The sequence below is a fragment of the Lathamus discolor genome, chromosome 3, assembly GCF_037157495.1.
Source record: "Lathamus discolor isolate bLatDis1 chromosome 3, bLatDis1.hap1, whole genome shotgun sequence".
Classification (NCBI taxonomy): domain Eukaryota; kingdom Metazoa; phylum Chordata; class Aves; order Psittaciformes; family Psittacidae; genus Lathamus; species Lathamus discolor.
The window spans coordinates 64,207,604-64,227,012 of NC_088886.1; the positions used below are offsets into that span (position 1 = coordinate 64,207,604).

General features: G+C 40.5%; 1 protein-coding gene across 9 annotated transcripts in view; it reads right to left on the minus strand.

Annotated features, from left to right (window-relative positions):
* VCAM1 (vascular cell adhesion molecule 1) overlaps positions 1–18,844 on the minus strand; it is a 39,878-nt gene extending 21,034 nt beyond the window's left edge. For 2 of the 9 annotated variants that reach the window (XM_065669544.1, XM_065669541.1), the window contains exons 1-7: positions 18,658–18,840; positions 17,745–18,023; positions 16,790–17,107; positions 15,944–16,216; positions 15,035–15,298; positions 14,331–14,597; positions 8,637–8,769 (exon numbers count right to left, since the gene is read on the minus strand). In XM_065669544.1, the coding sequence (XP_065525616.1) occupies positions 8,637–8,769; positions 14,331–14,597; positions 15,035–15,298; positions 15,944–16,216; positions 16,790–17,107; positions 17,745–18,023; positions 18,658–18,721 (1,598 nt within the window). In that variant the 5' untranslated portion in view covers positions 18,722–18,840. Of the gene's footprint in view, positions 1–1,914; positions 8,272–8,636; positions 8,770–11,058; positions 12,031–12,743; positions 13,011–14,330; positions 14,598–15,034; positions 15,299–15,943; positions 16,217–16,789; positions 17,108–17,744; positions 18,024–18,657 lie in introns of those variants that run through there. The other 7 variants (XM_065669539.1, XM_065669540.1, XM_065669543.1 and 4 more) reach the window with 7 other exon arrangements.
* Positions 18,845–19,409: the final 565 nt, after the last annotated feature.

Below are 19,409 nucleotides of genomic sequence, written 5' to 3' on the forward strand. Positions count from 1 at the left end.
GAAGTTGCTGGACAGGTGTTATCTCAGTAACATAGGGAAGTGCATACTGGAGTTCATGGCTGTGGTCATAAAATACAAGATGCTGGAGAGAGACTCTTTATCAGGGACTGGAGCAATATGACAAGGGGTGATGGGTTCAAACTGAAACAGGGGAAGTTCAGGTTAGACCTAAGGCAGAAGCTCTTCCCTGTGAGGGTGCTAAGGTGCTGGCACAGGGTGCCCAGAGAAGCTGTGGCTGCCCCATCCCTGGCAGTGTTCAAGGCCAGGTTGGACGCGGCTTGGAGCAACCTGGCCTATTGTGAGGTGTCCCTGCCCATGGCAGGGGTTGGAAATGGATGAGCCTTTCCAGCCCAAACCATTCTATGATTGTATGAACAGGGAATCCAGAAGAGATGTAGGAATGAGAACTTTTAAACAGAAGAGCAGATGTTCTCTGTAACTAATACTAACGAGAAGTAAAAACTTCTCTCTTTTACTCAATGCTTATTCATCAAAACCAGAACATGCTGACCTTCCCTCATACTGAAAGTTCCTATAGCTTTCCATAGTCAGCAAAACTATGTTTTAATTGGCTTCTGATGATATTGATGATTTACGGATGGCTGATCCTTACTGCCATTTGAAATATTCTAAAAAGAAAAGGGATACAGTTGCAAAGCACCGCAGGGCTGTGGCAGGAGAGGTACAGCCCAGCAACACATCTTCCTTTGTAAGGGCTGAGCCATGTACAGTTTCTGTCAAACCTCTTTTATTTCTACAGTACAGGTCTTTGCATTCAAAAGAATGTCAAGACAACCTTAAACTCTTTCTGGGAATAAAGATTTACTTGAATACACTTTTCAGTCAAGGATACTCTAAAGGAAGTCCTAAATGTGGTTATCAAACACACTTCAAATGGTCAGGGAAATGGAAAGTATTTTTCAGTCAACTTACTTGGAAAATCCAGGTCAGGCTTTACAAGTATCAAAGAATTCCAGAGAAAACCTAACTGCTTTTCATTTTGTACAGGAAATTTTTGCTTGTGACATGCTGACCAAAGAACATTCAGATGAAGTTATTAAATTCCCTCAAAGAGCACTGTACATACTACTGAGTAGGCAAACCACGATCACTGTTGTAAGCTCAGTAAAGGTGTCTGCAAAGTGTGCATCTGTGGTTAAAAGAATGTCAGCTACCAGGAGTAACTGGTTTCACAGACTTTTTCAATGGATGCAAGTGTGGGAGAAAGGGCTCTGTCATCGTGCTGATGATCACCACCACTAGCTTGGTTGCGCAAGCCTGAATACAAGTAAGACCCTACAGCAATTTGGATTCAGGACCTGATCCAGACAAAATTTAACCCAGCAGAAAAAAAAGTGTGTGTGTGTGTTGGAGAAATGAGTTTTCAGTAAGGAGCAGACTCTCATTTTGGCCTACTATGGGCAACTGGGACTGGAAATTATGAAATGTCATAATTTGGGTGTCAGCCAGACTTTGTCAGCCTAAGAGGACAGTATCACCAAAATACTAGGATCTGCAAGGAATGAGATGCAGAACTATACAAGAAACATTAGAACTCCTTTAAGGTAACTAAATGATAGAACTTCATTTGGAATAGAAAGTACCAGACTGATCATTCCTTACGAAAGGTGATGTTGCACTAGAAGTGCTTGAGAGGGTGAAGGAGATTATTGACATGTGAAAAGCATTTCTAAACATTAACACTTAAAAGAGTGATGTTTTGGTGGTTTGGGTTTTTTTCTCATTTAGAAAAGATCGGAGTTAGACAGACTTGAGCACAATAACCATTAGTAGAAAAATGGTAGATGAACCAATGGTGAACTTCCAGTCTTCCTGCATCGTAATTCAAAAGCAAGGGGACAAAAAGGAGAAGTGTTTCAAACCAATCAAAGGAAATACTTTAAACAAAGTGTCTAATTAAAATATGTAATTCTTTTCCACAGGAAGCAATCTGGGACAGCACTTTAAAAAGAGTCATAAAACGACTGGACATTTAGACCTATGACTACTACCACTGATTTGGAAGAGAGACCAAGTCTCATGTCTGCAGACATACATTTATACATCTGATATCCAAAAAAGCTCAATACTGTAGGAGCATCTATTCCTGAATCTGTCTCCAGGGGCGTTTCTTCCATCCTCCTGTGAACCTTTGGTTTCTCTTCATTGCCAAGGCACAGTGTACTGATCTGCTTCAGTATTTTCATTTGATCTGGTATGTGAACTACACTGCCCCTTAAAAACAAGCACCAATATCTTGTGGAAGCCTCTGTCATGCATAGTTACAGAGAAAACTTAGGCAGGGATGACCACAAGAGATCATTGAGACCAATGTCACACTCAAAGCAAGGCAAGTTTTACAATTAGATTAAATTGATCAGGGTCTTCTCCAGCTGAACTGTAAAAATCCTCAAGGCCAGAAGTTCGACAGCTGCCGAGCAACCTGGTCTAAGTGCTAATCAGGAAACTGTTGTTCACATACAATTGGAACTTCCCTCGTCACATCTTTTGACTGTATCCCATTGTCTTTTTATTGTGTACCTCTGAGAAGAGACTGGCTCTGTTCTCTCTGACCCCTGCTAAATAGAAGAGTACTGAAAGACAGCAGTCAGTCCAGAAATGCACTTTGCCCTTCTAAGCTGTGGGGTTTAGACATATTTTACTATTTAGACATATTTTAGTTTTTAGTATTTAGGCATATTTGCAGGTTACAAACTTCAAATTGCAAAACAGCTTTAATGGGATGGAAAAGTAGGCCTACATTGTAGAATCATAGAGTCATAGAATGGTTTAGGGTTGGAAGGGACCTTAATATCACCTGTTTCCAATCCCCTGACACGGGCAGGGACACCTCACAATAGGCCAGGTTGCTCCAAGCCCCTGTGCCCAACCTGGCCTTGAACACTGCCAGGGATGGGGCAGCCACAGCTTCTCTGGGCACCCTGTGCCAGCGCCTCAGCACCCTCACAGGGAAGAGCTTCTGCCTCAGATCTAACCTGAACTTCCCCTGTTTCAGTTTGAACCCATCACCCCTTGTCCTGTTGCTACAGTCCCTAAATATCAGGAATGCCTCATACTTTGGCTTTCGAACCCGCCATCAGCACATTCTCCAAAAAGTTTATGCTTTTAATTCAACCTAATTGTGACCTCTTTAAAATGAGGATGAAATTAAATAATCAAGAATTTAATTGATCAAGAATATTATATGAAATGTAAGATGCTGCTTTGTACAATGTGTATGGGCCATAATCTCAGGGTCACCTAGAAGCTGTACTGTACTACATTCCTGTATTTAGGTTGCAGACTTCTGTCTCTTTCCATAAAAAAAGCAGGAACCTGAGGATGGCTCTTTCAAGACACTTGAAAAACATGCTTTCAAGGTGTCTGTGCTTGACAGTTCAACTGCAGGAAAGATATAACTAAAAAGAGGTATTCATCTTTTAAGTTCAGGCAGGGATGTTAATCTTGTGGTTCAAAACTGACAGTTTCTCTTTTCAAATGTCATAGACTTGAGCTCTGATTACACACTCCAACAAAAGAAGCTCTTGTTTCATCTGTGCTTCATGCTGTTGGTCTATTGTTTCACATTCATCTTGATAAATCATACAAAATGCTACCTTAAAATTAAGTTTTTGTCAATAACAGTGGAAACAGTAACTTTGTAAACAATCTTTTATAAAATTCCACGAGATTTTTACAATGTTCTATCAATTCAGTAAGGTCCCTGGTATTTCTCTCCCATCTGTTTTATTATTACTCTTTGCCCTGTTACTATTACATCAGTATTACGACTCTCCTCCTAAAAATGGTCAGGTTATCTCCCGATCCTAATTCTGCAGAAAACACTTGACCAAATTTTTAATTGAATTATCCAATCTGTTTACATTTGCTTTAATCCAAATGTTAAATCTCTAAGTGAGATCTCTTCAGATGTGAAAGGAATTGGTTACTCACTTGCACTGTGTTAAATACAGCAATTGGCAATAGGGATTGTATGCAGAATTACTCCTTGATAGATTTGGCTCGTTTAACTGTCCAGCTATAATCTGTGGGATCACAGCCGTATCTCTCCCTCCTGCTGCTGACAGCTTGTGGCAATGCTGTGCAGAGTCCTTCACACTCTATTCTCTTCTCCCGGGCATTATCTAGAGATCTAGATAGCTCAGTGTTGAAAGACTGCTCAAACTTTCTCCTGCTTTCTTCCATTTGGAAAAGGACACAAACCACAAGAGTTTAAGACAGAGACTTCAAAAGCCCTCAGACATGCCCCCGCAAGCTATTGAGCTCAGCAACGCAGTACTTCATTCCTTGCAAACAAGGATGTGGTGCATGCTTTGAGTTTACAGAATTTCAAATGACAAACAGAAAACAAATGAATCACACTTCCCTGAGTACAGTGAAGCAAGTTCTGACCCAGGGAACTCCTGAGCTTCAGAACAGTTGAGGGCTGGGAGTGCATTTGGAGAACATGCTACAGTACTTGTTGTTTTCATAGCATTGTTTAGGCATTAACTTTTACCTACTTCTGGTTAAAAAACTTGATCTGACTGAGTGTGGTCATTCTTATGCTCTACCTCAACGTGAGCCTCACTTCTCTTTCACTGCGCCTTTCTACAATTACCTTGTCACCTCCTTACCTAGGCCTGGTTCCAAAATCATGTGTGTGCACTCAAAAAAGGTTGCAGAAAGCTTGGGGGTAAGCCAGCATTAATCTCGCCCTGTATTTATCTTTACTTCCCTATTCAAACAAGCCCAAGGCTACACAGACACTTCTCATATCTACTCACCCATCTCTCAGCAAGAGGGTTTCTCTAGCAAAAAAAACAACAGCTTTTGGGAGGTGGATTTTCACATCCAAAGAACTGCATGTGTTGGAGGTTTATACAGCTCCATTCTATTGAATTAACAGTCAGCTAGACCCAGGAAAGAAAAAGGAATAAGCATACAGGCTACTGGTGAAGCGTGCTCTTCAACTGCTTACTACTACAGATACTTGCTACAAAACAGGGAACAAGATATAGAAGAATTAAGTTCTGTCACTAAGTGTATAGATACAATAAACAGGATATTTCAGTACATTCAGATGTTGAACACAGAATTTTCAGCTTATGAATTTACCTTTAGATGTGCAGATGAATTTTACTCTATTCTGTACATTTCCTTAGCTGCTTCTATAGATATACCACTTTTCTGGCTGGCAGACAAAGCAAGTAGAGCACTAATTTGCCATGCTTTTGCTTCTTAATTCAACTCCAACAACTTGGGAAGAGTGATTTATACCAACATCATCCCTATTTCTCAGAAGAATTAATGTTCTTTAATCAACAGAAACAGAAACTTGCTACCTGCTCCATCCCTGCTCTGTTATCAACACCAAGGCCATTGCAACTATAGAACAAAACATGTAACAACAATGTGGTGCTGGAATAGCTTTTTGTTTGTGAGAAGGAATTTTTCTTTCGTTTTTTCCCAGAGCTTATCTACAAAGACTAAATTTTCTCCCTAAAATGTTTATTTCTGTATGCTTTTCAGATAAGAGTGCCTGGGCAAATTATTAAACGGAGAAGAATCATGCCGTCTTGCTTCACTCTGCTGTTAAGATGCTTGGATATATACAGAGGGACAAAATGTTCCTGAACTGTACTTAAATAGGGAATCAACAGAAACAGCAGCAGATACATCTTGGATGTAATTTTAAGAACTGAAGGCAGTCATGTTTTAACTCTATTTTACATGTATTCCTGATACTGAAACAAGCAAATGAATACACCATTTCTGGTGAGATTTTGTTGCTTAAGCCCATTAGCTTAAGCAACAAAAGGAGGCTAACAAAAGGAGGTCAAGATACAATGCCAGTAAATACCCCAACCCCATTTCCTGAAGTTCTCTCTTCAGCTGCATGTTAGAAGTAGTGCTAAAGGATATAGATCAGGCTTTTTCCATGCACATCAAGCAACTATCAGTAAAAGCCAGTTTAATCTACTAGGTATGACTAGCCAAAGCGAAGGGGCTCTGTGGCTCAGCTGCAGCAGTGTCTCCAAGTTCCATCACAGTTAAAACCGATAGTCTCCATCACTGTAAGTCTCTGAGCCCTTAAAATATCTGAAAGAACAACAGTCTGAAATAGCTGAGAGTGTTCAAGACATGACATCTGTGTTGGGAACATAAATTCATTCAACATCTATGGCAGCATTTCTTTCAACTAGGGAGAGCAGGTATCCCATAACTGCCTCTCACTCAAAGGAAAGGTGAAAATTTAAGAGAAAAAATAACAGCAAGTTTTTGACAATTAAGCACAGGAAGAGCAGCAAAGTCATTCTGCTTCCCCCACACACTCCTTTCTGGTCCAGTTAATGCATACAAGTCTAATTTTCATTATTGCAATGAAAAAAGTAATTCTTGACTACTTCAAGTCACATAAGCACAGAATACCTGAACCTCTGTCACATCTGTTTATAAAATATGTATTTGTCTCTTTTTGATACAAATCTTCAGTTATCCCTGGCACAAATCTTAGGCTTTGAATGTCTAAATTTCTTCTCATTGCAAAAACCAAAAGGTGCCCTTGTAAGTGTGAATTTTCAACCTGCCAAAAAACCTGTTCCCCTTGTTTCATTCGCAACAAACCTTAAACAAGGCAGAATCACCACAGGAACCAAGAACACAGTAAGTGAGGGGAACTTCACAGCCCTGTATCTCTTAGCCACACATTTGGCCATTCTGTGTACTCCTCAGGTGGGAAGGGCAGAAGGACAGAGAGGGGATTCCCTGATTTGGTACCTGGTGCCTACCCAGGCACTTAGAACAACGCATTTTAACTGCTAAGATGCCTGGTATCTAACAGCAAAGCACATCACTCTTTTTACCAGCATTGCCATATTTCTGTTAACCTTACTTGCCTCACTTTGGGGCAGGATGTAGAAGATGTGGACCCCAAAAGACTGCAAGGCTTAAAAGCTGTTGAGCCACACCACAGACAGCAGAACAAGAGAAGGGGTTTCCCTGACATAACTGCTTCTCTCATTTCATTTCAAAGGTGAAGTGGCCTTCTATCTGAATACAGAGAAATGTCAAGTGTACTCTTGTCAGTTCTCGACTGGTGAGCTGGACGGTCTGGGCAAAATTCAGACTGGTCTATGACAAGTTTTAAATAATGGGAAAACTGAGCCAGGGATTTAAATATATATATTTGATAACTATAATTATTTTGTAACTAAAATAATTAGTTTCAGTGAGCCTGGTTTTAAGGAATGTAGGCATTATCAGACAAATTAGATCCAAGGTATTTGAACTCATGAGACATCTGACTTTGTATCACATAGCATTTTGTTTCAAAAACATGTACCATGAACAGCTCTGAGGGACTGTGTCCTACAAAGCACTGAGAAACCATAACAGGAATAAGGGATTTACTTTTTCTTTATTTCCTGAGTGAATCTCTGAAAGACAAAAAGAGATGGCAAACACAAAAAAGGCTGTTTATGGAAGCAGAGTGGCAGAAAGGAGGGGTAAAGAAGCAGAATCCCCTCTGGCACTGGCGGAAACAGCACTGGTGAACCATGTACAGATCTTTTGCCACATATTAAAGGGTACACCGGACTGCTGGAAGGGATTTAGAAAAGGCCACAAGGATTATTTACTGTGTAGAAAATGCCTTAAAGAGAAAAGTAGGTTTACAACAGCTCAATCTGTTTAGTCTAGCAAAGAAGTAAGAGATGGCTTGATTACAGTAGGCAATTATCTTGGGGAGAGAAAGGTGTGAAAGGTCAGACAGATTAGCCTAGGAAGCAGGCCATGTATATACAACAGAAAGGACACAGCTAATCACCTATTACAATGGTATATTCTCCAGTTGTGAGCAATGTTCAGTCAAAATCCAATTCTTTACTGGGGACACAGTCTGCTCAGAGAAGTTATCTGGTCCAGCAGCAGGTTATGAAGCTGAAAGACATGCTGCAGCCCGAGACACCAGAACATCACCAGGGCAGTGCTGGAGTCACCGTCCCTGCAAGTGTTCACACACTGTGTAGAGGAGGCCCTCAGTGCCATGGGTCAGTGGCGGCCTTGGCAGTGCTGGGGCAAGGGTTGGACTAGATGAGCTTAAAGGGCTTTTCCAAGTTGATTTGGTGATTCTGTAATTTGGCCTTAAACATTATGACCAGACCCTGCTAGTCCATGAAGCCAGGGGAAGCCTGTTCCTGCAAACACAGGGCCTCCAGCAGGTAACAGCACCTCTGTCACTGGATATATTAATTGTTCCCTTCAGTACACCTACAAAATAATCCGCAAGCACTCTTTATAAAACTTGTTTTCTTCTGTTTAAGCTTTACATTTAAAGGAAGAACACACCCTGGACTACCTGTGGGGAGGGAGATTTTGCCATCACCTTTTAAAACCCAGCTTCATTTCAGCATTAGCATTTAGCATTAGCATTGTATTGCTGGGATAACCCTCTGCTCTGAGGACACCAGGGCACACTCAGGTGTGCCTGAGCACAGGCCCAGGCAAGGGGAAAACCAACTCTGTAACCTGGGAGGTGACTCTGTAGAGAAAACCTGAGTAGACCTGCCATAGCCCTTTGCTCTACAGAGCACTTTCTTAGTTATAAGGACAGTCTCCATTGCAGGGACTCTTACCTAGACTTCCAGGTGGCTCTGACACCTTCTGAAAGCACTTGCCAGGCTGGAGCTGCTGTTGATGCCTTTTTGCCAGGGCAGAAGTTCTGCATTTGCTTGATGAAATATAGTGCAAGCAGAAACAATTTTCCTTCTGTAATGTTCAATAAAAAGAGAAGTTATTTGATTGTGAACTTTTAACCTCCACCAGCTGTATCTTCTCCCCAGATCATTAAGTGCTCTGGAAAGCACCGAGAATCAGGCAGGAGGGCAGGAGATCCCCTGGCAAGGTCTTTCTTTGTGATTTCACTGAGAGGAAACTTGCTGCCCACCCAACAGCAGCCTCTCCTAAAATGAGCACTACAAGTTCTATCTATCTATTAATTTAGTGCTCCTGGGTTAAAGGAAAAGGCTGTGTGGAAATCACAGGTCAACTCCTATTGACTTAAAAGACTTCATGCCTAATGGAAAACCTGAGAGGGCAGCCAAGCCATGTAGACATTATGGTCTGTATCTGTATCACAAATCCTGATGAAAACAACAGCCAAGGGGATACCAGGAACCTGTGGAGGAATTTCCAGGGTAGACTACACAGGCACCTAAGTACTGTTGCGAGATGACTCCTCTTTCCCTCTCACTCATCCTTCCTGTTTTTATTTCTTCTAAGGAACGACAGGAGAAGGAAAAGCAGCACAGGAACTGCTAAGCCCCTTCTCAAATAGGCCTGGCCCAAGACTGGTCAGAAAAGGCCTAAGAAGGTGAGACATTCCTTACTGGATCGCACCAGTGATCCAGCTACCACAGCCTGTCTCCAGTAGTGGAAGACACTACTTTAGGAGAGCATGCAAACCTGGCCACTTTCTTACCATACATTCCCTGAGGATGGCTCAGCGTCATCGGGTCAGGGATGTTATACTGTCCATTTTTGCTTATTCCTTCTAGTATTTGTTTGTGGACTTTTAGTCCGTTATTTTTTCATCCCCTTTTTGAACCAGTTGATACTGTTGACCTACACAACCCTTTGCAGCAGCTTCTAGTAGTTCACCATTTACTGTGTAAAGAAGCACTCCCTATTATTCTTGTTGAGATTCTCTCGCCTTACCTTGTGTGCCCTGCTGTTATGGCATTGCATGATTTAGCAAACAGCAGCTCTGCATCTGTTGTTTGCTATCAGCTGCTCTCATGATTTGGAAAATGTCAGTCACATCCCCTCCTCCAGAATTCTTTCTCCAAGCTGGAAAGTCACTGACATTTCCAGTTTTCCTGTTTTTCCAGTCCTCTTTCTCTGTATCTTTTTTAACCATCCTTCTTGCACTACATATACCACAGCTATGCCCAGTAGGCAAAAAGTGAGTGCAGCAAAGTTTTGCACAATGGGAAAATCATGCTTTGTGGTTTGTTCACAAATCAGCACTGAGACAGGCCTGACATCACTCTGAATAAATATGCCTGGCACCACCTCCAAGAAATGTATGTCATGGGCCTGTCAAAGCTCTCCTCCTCCTCTGTCTTCAATCTTTTCTTCACCCTCCTACTGCATGCTCACATTCCTCCAAGCCAAGTCCACACTGCTCTCTCATTTTTCTGATACACCTCCACTTTCCAAGCCTCGCTTTCCAACAGAAGATAAGCACAGGAGACCCTGTATGCACAGATCTACTGTGCACAATACACTGCTGAACATGCTGTGAAAACCAGATGGAAGATCTGCACCATTGCTTCACCCTGCAGCAAGCTACCACGAGACATCTGTCTGTAGTGCTGCTGGGGGCAATTGCTACCTTTTGTATGTTGTAAAGAAACTCTTTTCACATACCCCTGCTTGACCTCGTGTGTGTAGTTTGGCAGAGCCAAACCCACCTTCCTGTGCCTGACACAGTGTCTGAGACTAGATACACATCAACATCTCAGCCACAGCGCCTGCTCCTCCCACAGCCCTGCCTTCAGTGCTGAACATCACCAACCAGAGCAGTCAAAAGCAGCACCACCAGCCAGGAGACAGGATGTAAGGGAGAATGCTATCAAATCCACAGGTCCTTCCCCCTCATCTTTGTCTCTGCATGGAAAGACCGCTGTTTTCTTTGCCATTAGCACACTGGAGAGAGCGTACAGTGAATAAAAAGCACTAATCACAGTAAAGCATATAGGCACCAGCTGTCTATTAAACGTAAAATTGTCAGGCAAGCGGTTAAGTTTTCCACAGTGAGCAGTTTGGGAGGGGCATTCCTTCAGGAAACTACCACCACTGCTGAGGCTGCATTGATTTTGCCTCTCCCTTTTCTTATACCTTTAGGTCCCTGCCTGCCTTGCTTGTGCCTTTACAACTAAGGCTTCCCATGACACTTGAATCTTCTGTTGCTAAGGGTAATGGTTTTCACTGGTTCCTTCCATATTCCATATATTCCATACAGGAACGTGTATTCTGACAGAATCACTAGGCGGATTTAGTCAAAGAAACCTACTGGTGGTTTTATTTCACAGTAGAAATCTACAAAGCATATTTATCAGCAGCTGAATCTACATGAAGGGTCTCACCTGGCTCCTCATGAAGTAACAGAATTCTGACATTGATTTGGCAATGATTAAACCCTACCAAAATATCTCAGCTCTCCTAAAACTGACCAGGCTATAACCCCAGGCACTTTCTGAGTAATATGAAAAATAAAATGTTTCACACATGAGCCTTGAGAGCTTAAATTCATTTAAAGGATCAGAAAGGCATAGCCCAGCGACTGTGGAATTCCATTGAAGGGAGTGGGTTTACGGCAATATGAGTGAAAAGAGAACATTTTCCAAACATTACTACAAGCAGACAAGTTGTATTAAAAACATTCGCTCTGTAGGTAATACAAAATAAAACATTATCATCTGATCAGCTCAAGTAATGCTGATATATATCTTTGAATTAACATTTCCCTGTACAGTTGCAGTAAGACTGCAATTTTACAAAGTGATAGCCAGTTGAACATATTTACAACACAAATGATACACTATGTACAAACCTAGTTCTCCAAGGGACTCTATGCTCAACATGCTTCAACACAGAAGTGATTTACCCACTTCTAGGATAGGATGCCAGTTTTTCCTTTAATTGAAATACTACAATACGTATCAAAACAGGAAAACAATCCATTTGCTATCACGTGGTGATGTTCTTAAGTCATTTGTTTGTTACTGTATGTCATAGAAAAGTAGAATAAGTCACAACAATAAATAACATTGCTTATTATGAATTTAGACTTCTAGTAATAGAATCACACTTTCAGCCTGAGTGCTTTTACAAGACTGTAGGATCCATTTATCTTTGCTTTTCTTGACACGTAGATCAAAATTGCAACTGCAGGTACTGCTACTGCTGTCACTGAGGAAAATGCAATAATCAGTGGGATCATTTGATCTGGTTTTCCCAATCTTTCTGAAATTGGAGATAAGAGGAGAAAAAAGTTGTGTAAAAACTGACTAAAAGAGACACGTATATTCCTGTAAAAGCAGTGTTATTCATGACCTTCATTTGGAACACCAGTTCTGTTTTCTTGCACAAAGCACATTTCAAACCATTTTCCTTAGGCTTTCTTTTTTTAGTAGTAACTCCATATTACACACTTCAAATCCTATTCTTGGTCTTGTGTTTGCTCTGCAAATTCAAACCTAGCTGATATCATCTACAACAAAGAATACAATGGATTTCATGAAGAATACACGAGTATCACATATTTTACCCAGGAAACACTTGGGGACATTTCTACATCCTGGAAGTGATGCTTCAGGAGAAGACTATGTTTAAAAAAGCCCAATCTTTAGATCTATTTGTGAAACAAAACTTTCTCTGGATTAGTTTCACTGTTCATGCATGTGGCCATCTCTTTAAAGCTATTGCACAAGTTTGGGTAGGACAGACAATGCCTGCTATACCAAAAAGAGGTTAAATACAGCTTATTCTCCCCAGCAGCTTGGTGCTGAGTATTTGGTTTGGTTTTGGTTTGTTTTGTTTGTTGGGTTTTGGGTGGTTTTTAGGTTAACTGCAGTATTATTGCGCAAGGTTCAGCCATGAGCTAGTTGTGCTAACCTTGACACAAAATTCATTAGAAAGTATGAACAAAATAAGTTTAAGGCAACAAATCTACCTACCTACAACAGCTATCTCAATCACTGTGATGTTGTTTCCAACCTCATTGAAAACATCAAGCAAATATCTGCCTGTATCATTTTTGGTGACATTGTAGAGTATAAAGGTTCCATTCACTGATGGCAGAATAATTTCTTTCTGCTGATGGAGTTTTTTCAGGACCATCTCTGATGGTGGGTTACTGTATGCGCTACATGTAATAGTGATGTTTTCTCCTTCTTTCACATTTTCTGATGGATATACTAACACAGTGATATTTTGGGGAGGAACTGAAAAGAAATGCAAGGTAGGATTTAGCAAGAAACAGAAGTGAAAAACTCATGAGGTATCAGCAGCTTGTACACACAAAGTACTAATTCACTTTGTGAAGGGATTCACTATAATATTCAAGCATATAACTTTAGACACTACTCTGTCACTAACTATCCTTCACACACTGCAATTGCCAGCTGACAGACATTTTATCAATTGATGGAGTATATTGCATATCTTCTACATTATATGGAGCCTTTTCTTATTTTAAATTCACTGTTTATTCGAGTTCATTAAAGGACAAGGACCAACAGCCGCAGAGGTTGATGTCCTCTTTCAACCGAAGAGAAAAGGCTAAGGAAGGAGTTCTAGAATAGTACTTTTTTCAAGATTTTCACAATTTTACATCCTGTTTTCAAAGGTGGAAGTGGAACTACAAATGATTTTGAAGCAGCAATGATTTTGTGCATCTGCAGTTTTGGACAGCATTTTGTGTTAGCACTAAGGTCCCACCACTGATGACAAGAATCTGGGTAACGGCAGCTCATCTCAGGGTTTAAAAAACAATTAATTCTTAATGGAATTGAAGAATTTGCCGTCTTCTCTTTCAAGGGCTGTGATCCCATCACCTGTTTTCTTTCAGGGAGTACTCTGAACAGAGTTAACATCCATAAATGTGCAAGAGATGGTAACACTTTCTCCTTGTATCACTGCACTTCAAGGGAAAACTGAAAGTGTATCTTTTGGTGTAGCTACAAAAGTAGAAAAGAATAAGGAAGAGAGATTGACTACTGGCAGAAGTGATCTCTAAGCAACATGATGTTGCCACGCAATAAACAGAAGCAGCAGGGCTAAAGCAGAGAAGTCCGCTTATTGCTGAAAATGAGACTTAGCTATCAGGGCAACCGGTATGTGGTGTAGCTTAAATGCAGCTTGCAAGAACAGGAGAGAATTGGAACTTAAAGGAGAGCCCTCCACAGAGAGGTTCACCATGTACACTCTCTCTGAATCTTTTGCATGCAGGTATCTGGATGCTCCTGTGACCTGTACTGAAGAACATACAGGCATTGCACATCTTCTCTGCCTCATGCATGCACCTGCCACTTTGCAGGATAGATACAAACTCATCTTACGTGAGACCTTTGTATTAAGGCTAGACGTATCGAGGCAGATTTCATCCGTTATTTAAAGCTTCCTAAATTACTTAATGACATCAAGGCCACCTTTGAACTCCACTGATATCAAAGACAAAATTCCCCTGTCCTTCACAGAATAAGAGCTGGACCTAAAATACATAAACCAGAAAACTCATGTTCCAGCTAGTTCTGTCTACTAACCTTGAACAAGTAATTTCACATCCTTTTCTTCTTTGCCAAACTGGTTATAAGCTTCACATTCATAAAGCCCCAGATCTTGACTTTTTATGTTCTTTATGGTTAAAGTTGCATCTGTATAAATTTTCTCAGGCTCCCCAGTAGTCTTCTTTTTCTTCCAAGAGATCACTGGAGCTGGATTGCCAGAACTAGTACACTTCATTATCACAGTTTCTCCTTCTTTAACAGCAGTGGCAGGGATAACAGAGATCATTGTATTCTTTGGTCCATCTGAAAGGAAGAACCCTGTGGTTAATCACCACTGGATTTTTAGAGGTGGATATAGCATGTCCTATGGGATGTCAGGTTGCTGGCCTCCCAAAGTTCATTTCTTTCTCAGTCTCAGAATAAGTAAAGCATACACTGCCAGAGCTACCACACTCTTGGTTTATAGCCTAAACCAAGAATGTTAAGAAGGAAGATCAGCTTCATGTTCATCCAGATCCTGATTACATTAGGATTAGGACTGGCATTACATTAAGGATTTCATGTCTTTGTTTTGCTCATCAGCACTGCTCCTTTCTTTGGGGAAGAGCAAAGGACTAGGCTGGGTTTATTGTACTCACAGGGTGGTGTTTCATTTTATTGGTACATTTATCACTGAAGTAAGTGAAGCATAAACTGATTGATTATTTTTAAATGACTGCGAAAACATTACACATACTTACATTCCACATTAAGTGTTATTGCACTTCTACTTTTCCCAAACTTATTTTCTGCTACACATTCATAGTCTCCTCCATTTAGGAATGTCACAGATGGAAGGAGAATTCTCCCCTCACTGTAAGGCCCCATGTCTGCACCATCAGATTTTCTCCTTAAAATAATCCTTGGAGAAGGATTACCCTCAGCAGAACATTGTATGGAAACATTTTCTCCTTCTCGAACTGTGGTAGAAGGTTCAACAGAGAGTTCTGTAATGTTTGGAGCACCTGCATGACAAAAGAAAATGTTTTTTATCCTAATGCAAAAGTACTAAAGATGGGGAGGGGTTTAAGAAAGCAGGAACTGCTTGCTCAAGGATCTGTTTATTTGGGTTTGGTCCCAGGCTCCGAGACTTTTGGCTCTACTGAAAACAGTATCAATAATAATACTAATAGTACCAATAATACCAATGATACAATACTAACACTGATACTGATGCCAATATTAATAATGTCCCAAATTCATTTACTATTAAATAACTACTAAATTTACTACTAATGACTAAAACTACAAGTTCAAAGAAGGAGACTATGATGTCCCTGTGAAACTGCTATGTGCATTAGCATTTCAAGGAAATAACAGTATCCCCCACATCACCACTTTCTCAGATTCTTTTATCACTTTGAGTATTGCACTGTAGGAAGTGCAAGTAGTATGCATGTACAACAGCAGCACAGAAAGTATTAGTTGAAAATGAAGCATAGAAGTGAAAAGCACAGCCCATGAAGAGCAGCAGTACATTGAAAGCTAACTCCTGAATACATCACAAGGAATGCTCCAGTTATTTCCTAATTTTCAGTGTTTCAGCATCCTCCAACCCAACAGGCAGTTGGGTACTGGGCTATACAGGTTTAATTCAAGCAGACTTGTACCTTGTATAACTATGTCCACAGTCGCTTTCTCTGTTTTATTTGTTACCAGATTAGTTACTTCACAGATGTACAGTCCTGAATCACTGAAATGGGCATCAGGAATAGAAAGGACATTGGTTTTTGTCAGAAGCTGAATGCTTTCATCAGCCAGATGTTTTCTCCAGGCTATTTGTGCTGGTGGATTACTCTCAGTCACACAAGTGAGGTTTAGAGTGTCGCCTTCCATTGGCCAGTTGCCTGGAGATGCAGTAATGACAGTATTTTGTGGGCCGACTGGAAGAGAAGAAAAGAGAGAAGGTCAGTAAGTGAATGAAGAATGACATGTACATCTTTTACACTAGCTTCTCTGGAGGTACACTGCACACAATACCAAGAATACATGAATCATGTTTATTCCAGTAACACAGTGGAACAATTTTTCCAGGCTTGGTAAGACATTTAGCTTGCAGCTTTGAAAGCTAAGCTAGACCAAATGTATACAAATTATTACTAGTTTTTTATTCTTCCATTTGTCCCCCTATTGTTCAAGACTATAAACTTGTAACTGCTAAGTGTAATATGGCAATTTTAATAGCATGCATCTGCCAGTTTTCTTCTGGCCATCACTTTCTGAATGGGCACCTGTGCTCAACATAAGCATTGTCTAACTTCTGTCATGAACAACAGTGAGTTTTTAATGACTCAGTGATTGTTACTGCACACAACAGAATTGAACTTTTGTCATAAATAACATAAATAAGAAGCGCAGATAACAAATTATTCATAGCACACACTTTGGAAACCCATTCCATGAAATTTAACATTAAACAGGAATTGGTGTGAAAAGCCTAGAATGAAAATGCTTACAGTTTGCAGTTAGTTTCTCAGAAGTTACTCTTTCTTTGGGTTCAAAGTCCGTATTAGGAATTGGTAACTTGGCCACACAGGTAATCTCTTTCCCTATATCTTCAGCTGTGGGAGTAAATGAATATGTGACAGTTTTGTTCTCTGTATTTGTGCTTTCATCTTCATAAAAGTTTTTCCCATGAAGAACATGATCCTCTTTCTTTAGGAGTACTTCCAGGTAATGAGAAGGATACACATCCAGAATCTTACAGGTGACAGTGACTGGCTCTGCAGCAGCTAAAGATGGGCTGATCTCAATGACAGGATCTCTGGGAAAAGCTAAAAGAATAAAATCCATTTCTTTAGTCTAGCAGAGATGAGCTCTAGGGTCAACATAAGAGCAACATCCAGCCACCAAACATCTTGAGTTTAGAGACGTTCAGAACATGACATTATACCAACTTTATTATCAGACATTATTCATATCTTGATATGAAGACATACAGGTCTTTTATAAGCAGTTCATACACTAACAGGAATTATACTTGTACCATTGTTGAAATATGATCACAAATGATCTAATAAAATCTAGCACGGCGCCTAGACAGTGGTACAGCTGCCTAAATACAGGCATTCAGAGCAATCCACACACTGGTGCTATCCTGTTTTCTGTGTAGTTTAGGCAACAGAACCATTCCCCTGCAGACTGCAAATGCTTTGATTCTTCATTTTTTTCCAGCTCTACAAACATCTAGATCAGTACACACAACCTTCAGAGCAGAAAGCTAAGCAGAAAGGGTCTGAGAAAGCATCCTGAAGAGACAGATAAAGGAATCTTATAAGGAATATATGCTGATCTATAGCAGACTCATTATTCCAGCATTATCAGTTAACTACCAACTACCACACCTAAAACCACTTCTTGATTTGGCACAAATGCGTACTGCTTAAAGAGAATTTTTACATTTGTACTTACAGTAAATTTCAACTTTGACACTCTTCTCTTTTTTATCTTTCTCACCACAGAAGACAGTACATAGATAGTCATGAGAATTCACAGTGCTAACCGGATTCATAGTCAAGGTAGAGTATGTCCTATAGTTATTCACTGCTCCTCCAAGGGGGTTGTCCATCTGGGTTCTCCAGGAAAAACTTGGCGATGCACAGCCAGTAGTATTGCATGTGAGTGTGAGTGTTTCTCCAATCTGTTTAACAATTCTGTTAGCAGGTATAATCTCCATTTCAAAAGCTTTAACTGCAATAGAGAGAACAGACATGAACTCAGCAGCAGGTGGAGGTTAAACTAACAAAGCTTATGCAGTAGTTTACATCTCCAAAATTTCCCATAAACACTGTCATTTTTGTCAAAGATAATAGAGACTTTAACAGGCAGTTCTCATGTATAAAATAGCATAAACCCAACCCTGTCAGTGAAAATAAATGCATTGGCACAATATAGCATTTTTTTTTTTCAGGTGGATCTGGTTCTAAAACTGTAACATTTGAGGCAAGGAGTGGCAAGTAAGATAGCAAGGACAAGTGCAGAATAACTTTCAACAGGACATTCAGTACCAAACTTGACTGTTGCTGACAGGTATGACGGTAAAAATCAAACACGCACTGATTTACTGCAGTTGTCTCCTAGACTGTCTTTTAGCAAACTCAGTAAGAAAATGACTGTGTCATTACAGAGCACACATAAAGCTGACAGCAAATGTCAAAAAAAGCTTCCTGACATTTTGACAGAACTACTTAATTGCCAGTTGTGTTCACTGAGATGGAAAAGTAACTGGAACAAAGAGAAATAAAGATCTAACAGTAAACTTTAGGTCAGTTTACACCTAACAAAGTCAAAACCAAATAAAGACAAATAACACACACCAACTTACCAGTCATGAACACATACAAAATTATTAGCACAGCTTGGCTTGTTCTTCCCATCTCTTTTAACATCCGTAATTGCTGTTACTAGGTGAAGAAAGTAAATTCAAAAGCCTTGGTTTCTGTTCTCCGTGAAAAAGCACAATGAGATCCTGCCGCTCTGCACCAGTTTACGAGCATAGCTCCAGCTTGCTCTTTATAGAGGCTCTGGTCGAGGTGGAGTGGGAAATCCCCGGACGGGGAAATTCGCAGAGGGCCGGATCCACGCCGGGCTGCGCCCTCTGCCGCTCTCTGCAATGCACAATTGGAAGCCAGGAAAACAAGGAAAACTAACACTGCCCACTGCGCACAAAAATGGCAAGATCCGATCCTGCAAACGACTGATAAAATGAAAGAATGGGGGTAATTCCAAGCAATTGAATGGCTCTGTATCTCAGATGGAAAAATTGTTCAAGTTTGCTTTCAGTGTAAATATTTTTGTAGGAGTGAGTCTTGAGAATACTTTTAACAGTACTCAGGTTCTGTAATTAACTTTACCTAGCTCAGTATTCCCCTTGAAAACTGCACTACCAGTTCACGAGGTGATGTTACTCCCATTTCTAGGTGTAAAAATGAAGAAATAAGTCAGATAACAGAAGTCTGGAGATCCAACTTGATCAGTTTGAATCAGGTTCATCTTTTGGGGACTAATTGACTGAAATAATCTTCTCAATTCCGCTTAAAAAATGCCTCAAAAATGTCCCTCTTTCAAGATGCTGCT